Source organism: Electrophorus electricus, chromosome 5 (genome assembly GCF_013358815.1).
Source record: "Electrophorus electricus isolate fEleEle1 chromosome 5, fEleEle1.pri, whole genome shotgun sequence".
NCBI classification, from domain to species: domain Eukaryota; kingdom Metazoa; phylum Chordata; class Actinopteri; order Gymnotiformes; family Gymnotidae; genus Electrophorus; species Electrophorus electricus.
Window position 1 is genome coordinate 3444845 of NC_049539.1, and position 17195 is coordinate 3462039.

General features: G+C 46.6%; 1 protein-coding gene across 1 annotated transcript in view; it reads right to left on the reverse strand.

Annotated features, from left to right (window-relative positions):
• The window catches only part of csmd3a (CUB and Sushi multiple domains 3a), a 143788-nt gene that overhangs the window by 64018 nt on the left and 62575 nt on the right, over window positions 1-17195 (reverse strand). Inside the window, exons 19-30 of the mRNA XM_035526376.1 lie at window positions 16384-16500; window positions 14948-15163; window positions 12999-13187; window positions 12288-12457; window positions 11654-11810; window positions 8932-9123; window positions 5011-5137; window positions 4166-4368; window positions 3420-3611; window positions 2097-2235; window positions 603-790; window positions 75-269 (exon numbers count right to left, since the gene is read on the reverse strand). Of these exons, the coding sequence (XP_035382269.1) occupies window positions 75-269; window positions 603-790; window positions 2097-2235; window positions 3420-3611; window positions 4166-4368; window positions 5011-5137; window positions 8932-9123; window positions 11654-11810; window positions 12288-12457; window positions 12999-13187; window positions 14948-15163; window positions 16384-16500 (2085 nt within the window). The remainder of the gene's footprint in view (window positions 1-74; window positions 270-602; window positions 791-2096; window positions 2236-3419; window positions 3612-4165; window positions 4369-5010; window positions 5138-8931; window positions 9124-11653; window positions 11811-12287; window positions 12458-12998; window positions 13188-14947; window positions 15164-16383; window positions 16501-17195) is intronic.

The window sequence follows — 17195 nt, forward strand, 5'->3', positions numbered from 1 at the left end:
AAACATTATATTATATTATTATAGCATGATGTTCGGGAACAGTGCGTTCACCGGGCGCATGCCAGGACAGTCACCTTGGCAGCCGGGCAGGGGTCTGTTCCACTCGGGCCGGTTGGTCTGGCCCATGACGCACGTGAGGGTGGAGTAGCCCTGCAGCTGGTAGCCCGGCTCGCAGTGGAAGGTCACAGTGGAGCCCAGCTTGTAGTCGCTGCCCACACGCGTGCCGTTCATCACGCTGCCTGGGTCGAAGCACGCCTCGCGCAGCTTAGCTGGGGGGCCCAGGAGGAGGCGGGGCAGAAGAAAACACCCTGTGAGAGGTCATCGCTTCATCAAAGCCCACCTCCAAACCTGTGCGCGTTTTAATAAAGGTGCGTGCGTGCTTCGGCGGAGGAGGGGGGGGCGTTAGAAAAGGGCGTTACGCTTTTCCTTGTTACACCCTTATGAATTTGTCAAGAGCACTTGACTGGTCTCAACACTTTGCCATGACCACTAAATGCTCCTTAAACAGAAATACCCCCTACTCTCCGTTCCACGAATTTAAAACGAACTCCGTTATCTCTGGGCTGCCAGGGGTCGGGTGTGGCGGGGAGGCGCGTGCTCACCCTTGTACTCCAGATGGAAGCCGGTGTAGCTCACTGAGCCGTCGCTGCGGAAGGCTATGTGCATGACATTAGAACTGCTCTCCAGCTTCTCTGGAAGCTTGCCGTCCTGAAACGTCCCGATCAGGTGGTTGTTGCCGTGAGGGCCGTCGTAGATGTACAGGAAGTCGTAGTTGGGCTCAATGCTGAAGCTGGGATCAGAAACCGGAGCATGTTGGGAAAAACATGGATTATCAAAAACAAATGGTACATTTCAAGATTTAATGAAGCATCCATGCACAAGCTGCGAGTCTTATTTATGAATACATTTTAACAAGAATGCCTGGGAATAAGTAATTATGTGGCTCAGTGAATAAACATAAAAACCTTTATCAACAACAAATAAGCTATATGTTTATTAATGATCAGTTCTGGTATTGTGAATGTAAAATTTTAACAAAATTCCCATCATTTAAGAACCATAAACCATCTTCTAATTTTTTTTTCATTCCACTTCAGAGGTCCTAGATAAATGTTAGCCAATCTCCTTCAAAGCACCTCTGGTAAGGAAGCATGGTTAGAACTGTGGATTTTAAGTGGAATACTTCGTTTAAGTTTTACAGGCAACCTTGTGTGAGGGAGCTTGTCCTCTCCCACACAACAGAAAACAGGAAAACGAAGCCTCGGTCTTAACTATTAATCCATAACGTTCGTCTTTAGTGGACCAAAAGGCATCGTACTTCTCACGTCAGAAGAGACTGACACAACGGAAATGAAGAAAAATGATGAAAAAAAAACAACTAGATAATTTTGGATCATAGAAGTGTTAGAAGAGTTGTGCTCTTTATGTGCATTTCATGGGAAGAAACTCCAGATAATGGAAGAAAGTGCCTACAGCAGAACCATCAGTGGAAATTGTGGGTAGAGACGCAGTTTCAAATGGCAAAAGGTTTTCTGTGAAAGGTAGTAAAAAGTCAACATTTCACACTCACTTCCACATGGAGAAAAAAAATAAATAAATAAAAAATTCTCTCTCTCTCTCATTATATATATATATATATATATATATATATATATATATATATATATATATATATATATATATATATATATATAAATAATGTGTGTGTGTGTTTTGTTTTTTTTTTTATTTATGAAAACATCTGAGCCTCAACATACTAAAATCATTTTTGCCTGTAATTCCTTCCGTGCCTCCAGTAGCATATGTATCTTTCTCCATTTACCACATGGGGAGAACCCATTTTCAGGTATAAAGTCTGAAATTAATTGGCTTTGGCAAACACTTGAATGGATCAAAGGGCACCCAAACTGACAGGTTACTTTAATTTACCTCCCTATGACAGATTCTGTCACAGTTGTATGGGGCTGTCACTCAAACCACCCAGTCAGTTCTCCCGTTTTCTGTGTGTGTGTGTGTGTGTGTGTGTGTGTGTGTGTGTGTATGTGTGTGTGTTCAGTTTCTCAAGACCAGAATGAACATATTACAGGAGATCTTACCTGATGAATGCTAATGAGATGACATAATCCGAGTGGACAGTGATAAACCAATCACAATCCTTGCTGTGTGGATAGGGGTGGGGAAAGTTTGGGGATAGGATGAAACCAGATGATCCTGTGATATTTCCTCCGCAAGGAGCTGGCAGACAAGGGATAATTCACATTATTAACTGAAACTACAGAGTAAAATCCCTTCATTAAACTTGCTTTAATATAATAGCTTTTAACAAAATTACATTTGCTCTAAAAAGGAATGCTCGGTTTTCGATCTTCAATATTTAGCCAGCCAGAATGCTCAACATTTAACCAGTAAATCCATGTGAAGCGCATGCATGATAAGTGCAAGTATTGCAGAAGCCTGGCGTGTCTTCCTAGGCAGTCCTCATAGACTGGGCAGGTTAGCTGTAAAACAAAATACCAGCCAGATGGAAAAAAAAGAAAAAAAAAGAAAAGAAAAAAACCCTCTGTAATTCAACACAGAACACTGCAGTGTGCAGTTCATGTCGTGACACATTTCTACAGTGTTTCTGCATTGGGATCAGACAGCACCAAACAGCCAAGCACCGGTTAGCTGCCTGCCTAAGAAGCCTGATAAGCTACATGCCATGATACATGTGGAAGGGTAGAACCCAGAAAGGTCACTTTCCCCAGACAAAGATTAAGACAAACTCACTCCAGCAGAGAAGCACAATGCAATTTAGTTTAACTTTAATCTTAATTTGTGTGCAGGAGGACGGTATTGCAATGGCAGACTAGTGGACTGCCAACTAAAGTGCAACACTGCAGCAAACATTCTTCATTATTAATAAATTAGATGTTTGGGTCACAATAACTGTAGTACAATGTATTCACGGTGGGGTGGGCTGTGTGTGGGGGGGGGGGGGGGTGTGTTCAAATTCATGCAGAGGGGAACGTTTGAGTGAAAATAGTTCCTTTATCAACATCAGCGTCATGTTTGCATGCAAAGAAAGTGCATGACACATCAGGCCAACTTAAAAGGCTGCCTGGTTTCATTTGACAAACAGCACCTTTCTCGCGGTCAGCCTGGCATTTCAGACTACTTTAAACTCTGAATTCTGAGATGCAGTCTGAAGCACTTTGATGGCAGGTGTCAGGCAGTAGTTTCCCAAACTGCAGGTGCCCGCAGAACGCCGCCAATTTCCCTGTGACATTTATCGTGGGACACTCCTGGCGTATGGGCACGGGACGTTTCTGTCAATGAGATTTACTATCGCAGGCATTCTAGTCCCTCGGAAAGAGAGCGTTCCGTCTGCAGGCCGTGTGGCAGGTGCGGAAGGAGCTGTTCCCAGTGGGTTTTCTCACCGATGCAGTTAGGAGGGCTGGGTTGCCAGTAATAGCGGTTCTCCACCTGGATGCAGGTGATGCGTGGCTCGCCCTGCAGCTCGTAGCCCAGGTCGCACACAAAGGTCACCGAGTCGCCCGGCTCCTTTCCCTCGCCGCTGCGTGTGCCATTCATGGGCGTGCCTGGGTCCCTGCAGGCTGTCGCCACGGAGCCTGCGGCATGTGCAGAGAAAGCGTGTTTGGCACCCAACGAGCCCTCTCGGCAAGAGCCAGAACTGTCCACCTGCTGGTGGGAAGTGTGTCTGGACATGTTTCTCCCAATCTCCACACATTATCTTAACAGAATTATCTTAAGACTTTCCAGTGGATGCACTTTGGCCTGTTTGGCTAAAGCTCATTTAGTGGGAAATGGAAGTTTCCAGAAGAGCGCTGCCACTCAGCAGGTGTGCGGGTTCTCAGCCCAGAGATACTTTGGATCTCTTCCACTTTCTAGTACATTTGTCCAAGGTAATGAACATTTGACCTGGTTCAGGGCTGTGGAGAACCTAAACACGAGGACAATGTAGACGGGCTTGTGGTTTCGAAAAATCCAGTGAAAGTCCAGTCAATGTAAACAGCAAACCTCCCAGTGCTGGAATAACCCGTGAAGTGTTCACGTGTTTATTCTCTGGTGTTTTGCTGAATACTGATAGCCGTTACATGCATAAACACGTGTTTATTTTGAAAGATTTGTCGAATTCATATTGCCTTAAATTCAAGCAGCTTACTGGAGAAGTCGATGGCGAAGCCGGACTTGCTGATGTAAAAATCGGTCTCGAACTGGATGGTCACCGTGTTGAGCGTACTGTGGATCCCGTCGGGGACCAGGGATCCGCTCACTTCCTTCAGGAGCATCTCATTCCCGGGATGGCCATCCCACACCTTCAGGATGTCATGGGACGCTTCCGTGTCAAAGGTCAAAAACTGCAGGCTATAAATCATAATAATTTTTTAAAAAGGTAAGATTCCATTAGACACCATTACTCTATGTTGATTTGTTCTGTTGTTATTATCTAAAGTTTGCTGTCACACACAGAATATCAGACCAACAAGTAATATCGGGATTCAAATATTGAAGAGAAATCTGAAACAGCAGCGTCAACCCATGAACAACCCTGTGACGTTCGTCCCGACACCAGCTGAACCCATAAAAACACAGCTTTTAAACCACAGATACAATTGTGTGTGGGTCTATGACCACTGGACCTATCTGCGTGTGGGCTCTGGGTTTTACCACGGCTCTGACGCTCTTCTTCATTAAACAGAACAATCACACATCTAAGTATTTAATTCACTTCTTCTGATGGTCCCGTCTGCTAATCTACAATTAAATCCCCTTGTAATGCTTAACTGATTCCCTGGTAATCAGTGATCTGAATCCCTGTTTTAACTGCCTTCGGTTCCCCGGCACTGATGCTACTTTTGTATCTTTGTCCACACTCAGAGGTGGGCAATTAGACATGGCTGTGTGATTTTAGCCAGAGCAGAATTGGCCTCAGCCTTGATGTCTTGTTAATGAAGCGCTGAGTAATATTTGCATATGGTGGTCATTTGCGAGGTAATTGCAGGGTACCTGACAGTGTTGCCGGAGTCCACCTCGATGGTCCACGTGCAGCGAAGGTTGTTGTCATAAGGAAAGGGGTATCCAGGAGACAGTATCCGCCCTGACGACTCGCCTTTGAAGCTCCCGCCACACTCGGCTACAGAAGATCAAAGGGAAGTGGTTATTATGCTGTCAGTTATCAGTCGTAACTGAATACGGCACCTGTGTCTCAGAAATTCCCCAGGCAACCCCAGCACTGATGTTTACAAAGCACTGAAGTCACTGTATTTTATGCAGCGGCCAGTTCCTGACCACGCAGTTTAACTGTTTTACGAGCATTCTACTTACGCTCTACTATCCAATAACAGCATGTTTAGTTCACCAAACTTCTGTCGTTTCACTGACATCCTCCGGTATAAGAAACTGCCAATATTAACAACATTCAAAACACTGTATGTGGTTTCTTTGCTGTGAAGGCATTCTTCTTTGTGTTTTGTTTTTCTGGACTGTTTTGTAAAAATGCAGTAGAACAACTCAAGATTGTGTTATCATGAATAACATCAAATCATTCACATGTGGCCCGGGAAGCCAGCAGCATCGCCTGGCTTAGTGTTCTCACCAATCTAACACGATCCATTTGACCAGCTGGTGTGTAAGAGCAGGGAAAACAGGCCTCCGGCTCTCAGACCACCCCGGAGGAACTCCGAACATGCTGTGTGAAAGATTCAACGAAAAATGCAGAACGTAACAACTTTTTTTGGGTGGGGGAGGCTTGTGTGCACCCAGCGTTCTGGCATTAATAAGGAAGCCTCCGGCTGTTGCCGAGTTCTGCTGCTAGCCTTAACATCACACACCAGCCTCCCTCACCGTCCTGCTAGCGCGGGCACAGCGTCGCCTGCAAGTGCGGTCCTTTACTAATTCACCGCCACTAATTCACGCCACAGAGCAATCCGGGTTACGCAGTAGCTTGGGCCGGCTCTGGTGCCAAGAGACTTTCACGTGTGTCTGCGCCGAAAGGGCCCCTAATCAACACTCATCTTAGCGCAAGTCCTTCGTGCAAACTCTGAGCCTACAGATGAACTTTAGCGGCTAAAGGCGCCCGGTTGCTTTAAAAGGCAGGGAGCCCGCAGAGCTTGAAGCACCAACCCTGCTGTAACCGGCCCTGGGGTCGTGCCTGGGTCGCACCCGGTTCAAGGCCAAAGCCTGCACCATGCAGAGACGCTGCGCTGAAAAAACAGCTCGTTATCGCAACGCTTTTTGGTGCGATTCACCGCAGGCCGCATTGATTCGCAAGAAAACCCAAACAAACAAACATACAAAAAGTAACGACGACAGCAACACCAAAGGAGATCTGCGCGGAAAGAGTCGATGATTCACCGGCGTTTGCAGCGGTGAAGGAGGGAAGGTGGATCGCCCTGTAAGTTCACTCTGTTTCATGACAATGGTCATTTTTCAGCATCCAGCGCGACTGACGGCTGTGGTGTGGGAGGTCAGCTGTAACAGGCCGACTCCAGATAAGCACCGTGGCCTGCCCGCATGCGCCGTGCCGCTCTGAAGGGAGCAGAGACTCCATCAGCCACTAAATTCCCTGCTGCATCTTGTGATTTGATGACTTCCACTTCACATGGGGGGCGAGGGGGGATAATGCATTTAGCAGCTCAGATTGAATGAATTGTTTTGCTCAGTTGCTTTTTTTTGTGTACCGTTTAGATGCTCAGATTCCCAAGGTCCCCTTATCTGTGCAAATGGGTCTCCAGACAAGCCTCCAGGAGCTGAGACGGAGATTTCTAGACGACCTGAAAGCTGTCTAGCAAGGGAGCTAAGAGACACATTTTTCCACAGAGCTGCTGTTGGAAAATTTGGCTATGGGTCTCTGGGTCAGGGGGCACGAACCAATGTCGCCTACAGCACGCATACTGACACGGGATCGTGGGTCTGCTAGAACTCCTGCTTTGATGTCGGGGTCCGATTGCTTGTGGACTAAACCGGGATAGAGAAGCCACAGCGCCCAGAAGCAGATCCCAACACTCACAGACTGCCATAGTTTGGTTCATCAGCACACGACGCTGAACTTCTGTTAGAAGCATTTCCCTCCTTTCACTAGAAATGTCAAAGCGTGCTAGACTGGGCCACCAGTTCATGCAGCAGTGAGAAACCGTAAAGTTAGTGTACAGTGCACCACTGTGCTTTTTATACAGCAACTGATCCTCAAAAGTCCAGTCAATCAAACAATCTAAATGTTTTTATGAAGCACTTGCAAATGTCTGGGTCCCACAGTAAGTACATGTGAGGAAGGAACCTAGAGGAGAACTAAAGGGGAAACCACCCTCCTCTGGTACAAACTGGATAGCACAGCAGCAAAATAAAATTTTAGTTATATATCTATATATATATATAGTGTTGTAGTCAGTTATTTTTCAGTAAAATGAGATACATAATATTTTTTTAATCAAATTTATATTAAACATAATACACATTAAAAATAAAGATAACTAAACATGCAGACACAAATATGGTGTTGAAAATGTAGGTCTTCTCCTAATAAAACTTTATCTTCATCTTTGTTTTCACCAGCGATGACTATGACTTCCGAGACTTCAGATTGACTGCGAGCTGTTTCTTGCACCCTGGTTATTTCCATCCCTCCTGTCTCCGTAGTCTGGAGGGCGGGTGCATCACATCCTTGAATCTTATAGCTGTTCTGCATTAGTACCACTTACTATGACATTACAGGATCAGGCATATGATGCACAACTGATCCAAATGCTAATGAGCATAACAGCGCATGAAATAAAATACAAGCGGTCACACCAGTCATGCCCCAGGAATGGCAAACATATGCTGAAGGTATTAGGGCATGATTGATTTCAGTAAAGAGATAAAGAATTTCTCTATTGTCCTATAAATGACAACGCACAGTGGAGTAAAGATAATGATGTAATGGATCTAGCAGCAGGTCCATGCACAGTGTCATTAAGGTCCAAGCTGGGACTGAAAAAGTGACATATTTGGAAGACCTGCAGACTGCAGCCTAACTGAGGTGGACTGATGGACACTATTGATGAGATGAGTGTAGTAATAATGAGTGTACTAATAATGAGTGTAGTAATAATGAGTACACCAACACCGAGTGCACCAACACCGAGTGCACCAACACCGAGTGCACCAACACCGAGTGTACTAATAATGAGTGTACCAACACTGAGTACACCAACACTGAGTACACCAACACTGAGTGTACTAATAATGAGTACACCAACACTGAGTACACCAACACTGAGTACACCAACACTGAGTGTACTAATAATGAGTGTACCAACACTGAGTACACCAACACTGAGTACACCAACACTGAGTGTACTAATAATGAGTACACCAACACTGAGTACGCCAACACTGAGTACGCCAACACTGAGTACGCCAACACTGAGTGTACTAATAGTGAGTGTACTAATAATGAGTGTACTAACACTGAGTAAACTAACACTGAGTGTACTAATAATGAGTGTACTAACACTGAGTACACTAACGCCGAGTGTACTAACACTAGGTACACTAACACTGAGTGTACTAATAACGAGTGTACTAATAACGAGTGTACCAACACTGAGTGTACCAACACCGAGTGTTCTAACACCGAGTGTTCTAACACCGAGTGTTCTAACACCGAGTACACTAACACCGAGTGTACTAACAGTGGGTACACTAACACTGAGTGTGCTAATAATGAGTGTACTAACACTGAGTGTACTAACACTGAGTGTGCTAATAATGAGTGTACTAACACTGAGTGTACTAACACTGAGTGTGCTAATAATGAGTACACTAACACCGAGTGTACTAACACTGGGTACACTAACACTGAGTGTGCTAATAATGAGTGTGCTAACACTTAGTACGCTAACACAGTGTACTAATGCCAGGTGATGTGACAGGGTGGAGGTGCATTACCGATGCAGGAGGGCAGCTGGTGGTTCCACGCCCGCCTCTCGCCTGTCATACACGCGAGCATACTGCTGCCATGGAGACTGTAGCCGGGGTCGCACTGGTAGGCAACGGTGCTGCCAGCGAAATGGCCCTGGTCACTGACTTTGGAGCCGAACTGCGGCACACCTGGATCATCGCAGTGGGACAGCTCGAAACCTGCAGGAGGGCATGGGGCGGGGCAGAGAGGGGGGAGGGGCAGAGAGAGGGGGAGGGGTTAGCAGGGGTTAGCCATCAGAGACCGGCTGCCAGGGGCCAACCATGAAAAAAGACCCTTTGTAATGGACTTCAATCCACTCCCAATCCATTATTTAAGGGGTTTGGGGGAGTTCTTAGTTAAGAGGTTTAGAGGAATTTGTTCTGTGCCCCTCAGAGATTCAGTAATTGGCCTACTTGGGTTCTGTGGTCACGAGACTTGCTGACTTTGGGACAGAGATGAGTACTGAATAGCAAGATGATGAGTGTGTGTTTGTGGTGGAAGGCGGCTGCAAAATTCCGCAGTGACTCCAGTTACAATTCCAGCTTGGAACCACTTACCCCCCAGAATGTCCCCACCCTGAAAACAAGTCTCCAAACTTGACCTGGGCTGTGAAAGCAGGACTTGACCCCAGTTAACGTCTGCTCCTTTCTGTGTTCCTTTCCATTCTGCATTCATTTAATTAAGAATTATGAGCAAAGTACAATCTCCTTTGTTTTTGCCATAGACATCGTTAACATTTCTGGAAGCAGGAACACAAATAATATCACTCAAATCATTAAAAGTTAATTGGTTCCTAATGAGCGAACGATAAGAGCTAATCGACTCATTAAGAGAGGTAAGAGTTGAGACAAGCTCCAGCAAGCCCATCAGGAGCAGGGGTCCCGGGGGAGACGTGACGGGATGAGCGCGCAGCCATGAAGCAAAAGCCGTCCGTGGTAAAGGCACTGCAGCAGACGCCTCCACAAACCGCACCGCCCCGCCTCGTTTCTGCAGGCCAGGGAAGAATGCTCCATTTCCACTGCTAATTAAGGCTTTCATTGACGTAGGTGTCCCTGGCCCAGGTAGACCTGCCCTGAATACAGTTCTGGAAAGTTCCACGGCTCCCTGCACGTAGGGATGACGCAGCTCTTTTCTCATGGTGCAGTGATTAGAGGTTTGCTTCTACGCATTTACGCAGTTCACTCACCGCCTTCTGGATGCCGGACCCACCTCGGCGCTCCCTGTCAGCTCTGCTGCCCTCGCACTACTGATGTGTTGCGATATAATGCCAGTCAACAAAACGTGTTAAAAGAACATAATGCCCTAAAACGCTGACAGTGCCATCAGTGAATTAGTGGCAGTCAGTAAGCAATATGCAAAGAAGGCCTTATAGTACCCATTTCCCCTTCAAGGCTTGTCAGGCACATTAGCATTTTGGGCAAATTCCTTCAAGACCCTGTTGAACTTCAGTAATTCGTTTTGATATTTTCCTCAGCCTCCTAACTAGCGCAACGCACGCTCGCCAGCTTCCGTAACCAAGCAACAAGCCTGCTTCGCTGACAGTTTCTATTTCGTATGGAAATGTTAAGTCTTCAGTTTCTCCTGAGGGTCTGAGAACTATCCCGACACGCTTCGCCGGCCCGGTGTGACACCTCACAATGCCAAACATTATGACAGACTCAGGGTTTAAAAAAGAAAAGAAAAAAAACCCCAACACTTTCACAAAACTGCAAGAGTTGGTGTTCGTCAGGAAGACACTTATGACAGGTGAAGTGTAAGAGGAGGAAGAATATCTGTTTGGATCACGTGACAGGACAACATCACTCTGATGAGCTAAGGCAGCATAAGAGATGTTCTACTACTTGAGGCAGGGGAGGAGGAAGATGGGACACTTCAACTGGACTTTAATTTTAGAATTTTCCAACACAACAGAACCAGTTGGAGAGGAATGCTATCAAAGGGGAAATTAACTGGGCACACGTGCTCGTCTTGTTTCACGGTTTATTGTTTATTGGCCGGTCTCAGTCACGATGGCTGGAACATGAGCTACAGTTATGGTGGCATCATGTGGACTTTATGATTAAGGTTTCAAATTATGCGGCACTATCAGCGGAAAACTGCAATATTTAGAGTTCTAATCTAAAACAAAGCAAATGAAATGCTACCATGCATTCTCTATAGTGGTGTTAATTCACACTTGGTAGTGTGCATGTGTGTGCGTGTGTATGTGTGTGTGTGAGAGAGAGAGAGAGAGAGAAAGTGAAAGAAACAGAAAGATAGAGAGGGAGATAGAGAGAGAGAGAGAGAACAACACGAGAACGTTGTATTACCAGAGTCCAAGATCAAAATGAAATGAAGAAATCAATTAAGAACTGAAAATTAACTGAGGATATATATTCCATTAGATAGAAAATGAGGTGAGAGAGTGAGCTGGTAAGTGTGAGTGGGGTAGAAGAGAGAGAGAGAAAGAGAGGATGAGAGAGGGAGAAAGAGAGGATGAGAGAGGGAGGGAGAGAGAGAGAGAAAGAGAGGATGAGAGAGGGAGGGAGAGAGAGAGAGAGAGAGAGGATGAGAGAGGGAGAGAGAGAGAGAAAGAGAGGATGAGAGAGGGAGGGAGAGAGAGAGAGAGAGAGAGAGAATGAAAGCCCAAGAAAGAGAGGAAAAAAGAGTGAGGGAAAGAGGGAGAAAATAAGAGCCCATGAGCGAGAGGGAGAGAGGATGAGCACTCACTGTTGTAGCTGAGCTTGAAGCCTTCGGCAGTGTCTTCCTGATCGGAGTAGAACTCCAGCCAGAGGTGGTTGGAGGTGCTCGTCAGCAGGACTCCCAGCATGGAGGAGCCGGAGAAAGCCCCGATCATGTCCGCCGAGCTGTCTGGCCCGTCATACACCTGGACACAAGACAAACAAGGCTGCTGTCAGCTACGCACCCACATTTGCTGACTAAAATCACCAGAGCACTTTTCATGGCAGCCTTACTGGCAGGAAGAAGGCTTGACCAGACCAGTGGCTTTCTGGCAGGGCTGGGAGGGTGACCCGCTACAGCAAGCGATGCTATCTGCTGTCAGGGCAGCTCCTTCAACTGTCCCTCATGGCTTCTTTATCTGAATTTCACTAGACCAGGTGTCAGCCATCACTAATACTGCTACACACTCTTGGCATGATAAAGTCCTTGGAATGGCAGTCAAATAAAGCGTGGAGGCTGCTCTGTCCTGCCAGCCCCTGATACCAGGTGGGAGGGACTAAGTAGAATGAACGGCCAGTCCTGCCATGTTTTTGTTTATCGTCATATTTGTTTATTATCTCTCATCCCTGGAAACGGGGCAGAAGGCGGTTTGTTTCGTTTTGGTTTTTTCCCTTCGTCTTACCTTCAGGACGTCGCCCTGAGCGAGGTGGAAGCTGCTAGCTGTAATGTTGATGCCTTTCCCTGCCTGGACCTGGATGTTATAAATGCACTCGTGGTTGTTCTCATAACTCAGCGGGTAGTTGGGGGACAGCAGCACACCGGCATTCTGGGACACCGTCGAGCCGCATTCAGCTGCGAGATGAGGGGAGATCGACGTGAAACAATGGGGCCAAATGTCAGCCAATCACAAGGCATATAATATCCTTTAAGTGGCTCCAAGAAAATGAAATGTAAGCGTGCAAGAGTGAAGTGAGCAAGTGTGTTATGGTCCCTGAATGAGGAACCTCCCAAACACGCTGCGTGACCTTGTCACTCATGAGTTGCATTCGCGCTGCTGGACACGCGGGCACCGATTTTTCAGCTCAGGCTGTGACAGCCACCCAGCTCCCATAATAACATCCGGAGACATGGCATTAGTCTCCATTGCTATAGCAACGCACCCCGAGTCAGCCAAAATCTCCCGAGGAGAAGCGAGAGAGCAGAGTAGCCTCGGGGTTACAAAGCCCCACATTTCCCCGACGAACCGGCTGTCCTAAAGCACCACTCTCCCGACCCCCCGGAAACATGCGCTCGGTTTGACGAGCCCCTCCAGCTCTGCCGCGCTCCAGTGCAACCCCAGAGGACCGGTTGGCGGCGGGACGTCCGAGCGGAAGGAAGGCGGCTGACCACGTACCCACACACCTTGGCAGAGAGGCGCTCCACGTGCGCCTCCCACCGCCCAGGCACGTGACGGCCTGCGGCCCCTGCAGACGGTAACCCGGGTCGCACGAGAACACGACCGAGTCTCCGATCCCGTAGCTGCCGCTGGCCTGCCGGCCGAAGCGCGGCTCTCCCGGGTCTTCGCACGGCTCCAGATCATACTCTGGGTCACACGAACAAACATATACGCACACATAAAATATTAAAACAGCAAAGAAAGGACTCTTCTCCAGAGGATTGATTGCACTCCACCTTATGAATATCTTATGATGGTGGTATGTAGACAATTTCTGGTATAGAAAATTTGGTATAGTTCATAAGGTTGAAAATGCCATTAGCAATATTACAAAAAGTCATATTAGACAAATATGGTTATATTAATAATTTATTCAAATTAATGCTAACTAATGCTATTCAACAAATAGACCAGCAAAGCTTCTGTCAATCTAACATTTACCTGACAAATGTACACACCGTATTGATAACTACACATTTACATTTTAGCACACGAGTCTAAAACGGCCTCTTCTCAGCGGGTTTGTGAAAACCGTCCGGCCACGCGCTGGCGGCCCATACCGTCACGACATCTGAAATCAACACAGTGCTAACGACCCGGACGTATTCCAAACCCAGCGGGAGGTGTGCGGCTCATGCGGGCTGAGCGCTCCCCACATTATGCGCGGACATGTCCAATGCCGTCCATCCCGTCTAAGAGCGGGAAAAGGTCGACATGCGCCTTCAAACAGGCAAATCTATATTGTGCTAATGCGCGGGGCCCTGCCCGCAGACGATGTCATGAATATTCATGAGCACAGTTCTTCCGTCACCGTACAGTAGGGCGGATTTCTGCCGACAGTTTTCCGGGCTCGCGTCTGCCTTCCTGCATTTTTGATCTGCGCAGCGCATCCTCTGAATGCGTGAGACTGAAGACCTTAAACTGCAAGAGCTATCCACCACAGGCACGAGCTGAAGGTCAAACGGGTGAACCCTTAACGGCCAAGATAGCCTTCGACGTCGGTTTCTGGGGTTTTCCTTCTAGACAGAGGACCTCATTTCTGGCTGCTAGAGAGCACCACCCTCTCTTTTACATTACACGGTGGATAAGTTCATTCCATCAGCCTGGTAGCCCAGTTTAACTCCTGGCTGACCTCTGGCCAGGACAGCGCTCCGCTGCAGGCTGATCCAGTAAGGATCCACGGCTTATGAAACCCCCTCCCAGCCCCGGGCCAGCCCTCATATCGCCCTGCCGTGCAGGCTCAAATCCGGTCCGGGAGGTCGCGGCTCACAATCAGCACCGAAGGAAGAGGCTCGGGCCGACAGCGCTGGATCGCTCTTCATCGATGCGGCAGTTTTAAGGCCGGCCGGCATTCAAACGCCCGCGTGGTGGCTTAGCTCAGGAGCTACAAGGCTGTAGGCGAGCGAGCGCAACGGAAACATCCGTGCTGGAGCGAATCCACTTAAACTACTGCAGCAGCGGCCGGGGCTCCGACACGGGGACTGCGTGATCTTTGCTCGACTTGAGAAACTTTATGAAATATAAAGATTAGCTTTTTAATAAATAACACAATTATTCCTAGGCAAAAGTTTAAAACATGAAATAACTCGCAACAAATCACCTGTGAACTAAAACCATCTGTGTGCGATGGCGCAACACACTGCCCTAACCATCAAACTTAATTTTTATGTTATAAGAGTTCATTCCGCACAAGTGACCTTGAAACATTATGAAATCTTCATATAGCTTTATAGCTTATAAATTTTATATAGTATAGTCATTAACAATCATGTTCAAAAGAAGGTATTATAAAAACAGTAGCTGCACTGACCCATATATTTTTCTTTCTTTTTCTCTTTCTCCCCCTCTCTCTCCCTTCCTCTCCACCTCTCTCCCTCTCCCTCTCTCTCTCTCCCCCTCTCTCCCACCTGTGAAAGAGATGTTGAAGCCATGGAAAGAGATGGAGAAGTCAGAGATGAAACGCAGCTGGGCCCTGAAGTTGCCGTAGAGGCCGGCGTTAAGGTCTGGGGGCCTCTGGGAGCCCGTGAGGCGGGCCAGTGGTCGTGCGAAGCTGTTGTTCTCTGTCACAAGCAGGTAATCGTGGTGGTCCTCCAAGTGGAAGGCATGGAACGTGAAGCGTACCCCTGAATGGGGGGAGGGCGGTTAGCCACCAGATAATCAGATACAAATTACATATACTTTGGGGGATTTAGGAAGGGAGCAAACAATATCAACAACAACATCAAAGAACAAGAAACCCCCAAATACCCACCTGGAATGCACCTGTAAACCTGTAATACAACTGTAATACACCTGTAATAAACCTGTAGTAAACCTGTAATACACCTGTAAAACCTGTAATACACCTGTAAAACTATAATACACCTGTAGTAAACCTGTAATGCACCTGTAATGCACCTGTAATGCACCAGTAAACATGTAATACACCTGAAATACACCTGTAAACGTAGTACACCTATAATACATCCGTAAACCTGTAATACACCTGTAATACATCCGTAAACCTGTAATACACCTGTAATACACCTGTAAACATGTAATACACCTGTAAACATGTAATACACCTGTAATACACCCGTAAACCTGTAATACACCTGAAATACACCTGTAAGACTGTAGTAATTGGTTACAGACAGAGACAGAGCCATTCATACTGTAATACACCTGTAAGACTAATACACCTGTAAACATGTAATACACCTGTAAACATGTAATACACCTATAATACACCAGTAAACATGTAATACACCTGTAAACCTTTAATACACCTGCAATACACCTGTAAACATGTAATACACCTGTAATACACCTGTAATACACCCGTAAACCTGTTATACACCTGAAATATACCCGTAAACCTGTAATACACCTGAATACACCTGTAAGACTGTAGTAATTGGTTACAGACAGAGACAGAGCCATTCATACTGTAATACACCTGTAAAACTATAATACACCTGTAAGACTGTAATACAGCTGCAATACACCTGTAAGACTGTAATAATTGGTTACAGAGGGAGATGGGGCCATTCGTTTTGCATTAACATCTACAAGCTCAAATGTGGATGCTGAAAACCAGCTTGAACAGATTTCATTATTAATAGCTCATGAGATACAACTGATGAGCTCTCTTGCTGCGGGGCAAGTGTGGTATGCGTGGGTGTGTTTGTGCGCATGTGTGTGTGTGTGTGTGTGTGTGTGTGTGTGTGTGTGCATGTTCATGTGCGTGTGTGTGTGAGTGTGGTATGCGTGGGTGTGTGTGCGCATGTGTGCGTGCGAGTGTGTTTGTGTGTGCATGTTCATGTGCGTGTGTGTGTGTGTGTGTGTGTGTGTGCGCTTCTACCTTTGCCATGGCTGACCTCCACCGTCCATGTGCAGTTTAATGAGTTGGGGTAGAGCTCGGGGAACCCAGGGGATAGGATGATACCATTAGACCCCTTCACATCACCACCACACAGAGCTACAAGGCACAAACACACACACACACACAAACGTGTACTGCATCTCAACATCTCAAGCAGGTTTCCTAAGCATCCAGGAAGGCGGCCTGTGAGCAGTGTGGTGGTTCAGCACCTGGCGCCATGAGCCACACCAGGGCAAGATGCCTGACGCCAAGGTGGGAAAAAGCCACCCAGAAAGGTTACAGCAGCGTAAAGGTGGAGATCCTTCATCACCGAGAGCTTCAAATGAAGGTTACATTACTGCCAGATATACTGAACATTGTACATCACACAAGTCTAAGTATCTCACTGTTATTATTATTGTTATTATTATTATTATTATTATTATTATTATTATTAATAATAATAATTTCTAATACCAAAGGTCGCTTTACAGAAGTGTCAAAAATGCCCAAAACCCACAGATCCAAATTCACAAACCTACTGCCAAACTTAACTTGATGTTAACAGCACATAGTGCCACAGAAACACATTTCCTCATTCATAAATGTGGATTGCCAGCATATTTTACAGTTCACATAATATATGGTCCAACTCATTCTGCCCTCATTTGCATATGATGCTAGTGATTCATAAAAGAACACCGCTTTTCAAAAAACAACCCCCGGTAAGAGTGTGGACCGGATGATCCTCTCTCTAAATAATGTTTGGACGCACGTGCAAGTCATCAGCAAAATCCTGCCCATGCTCCGGT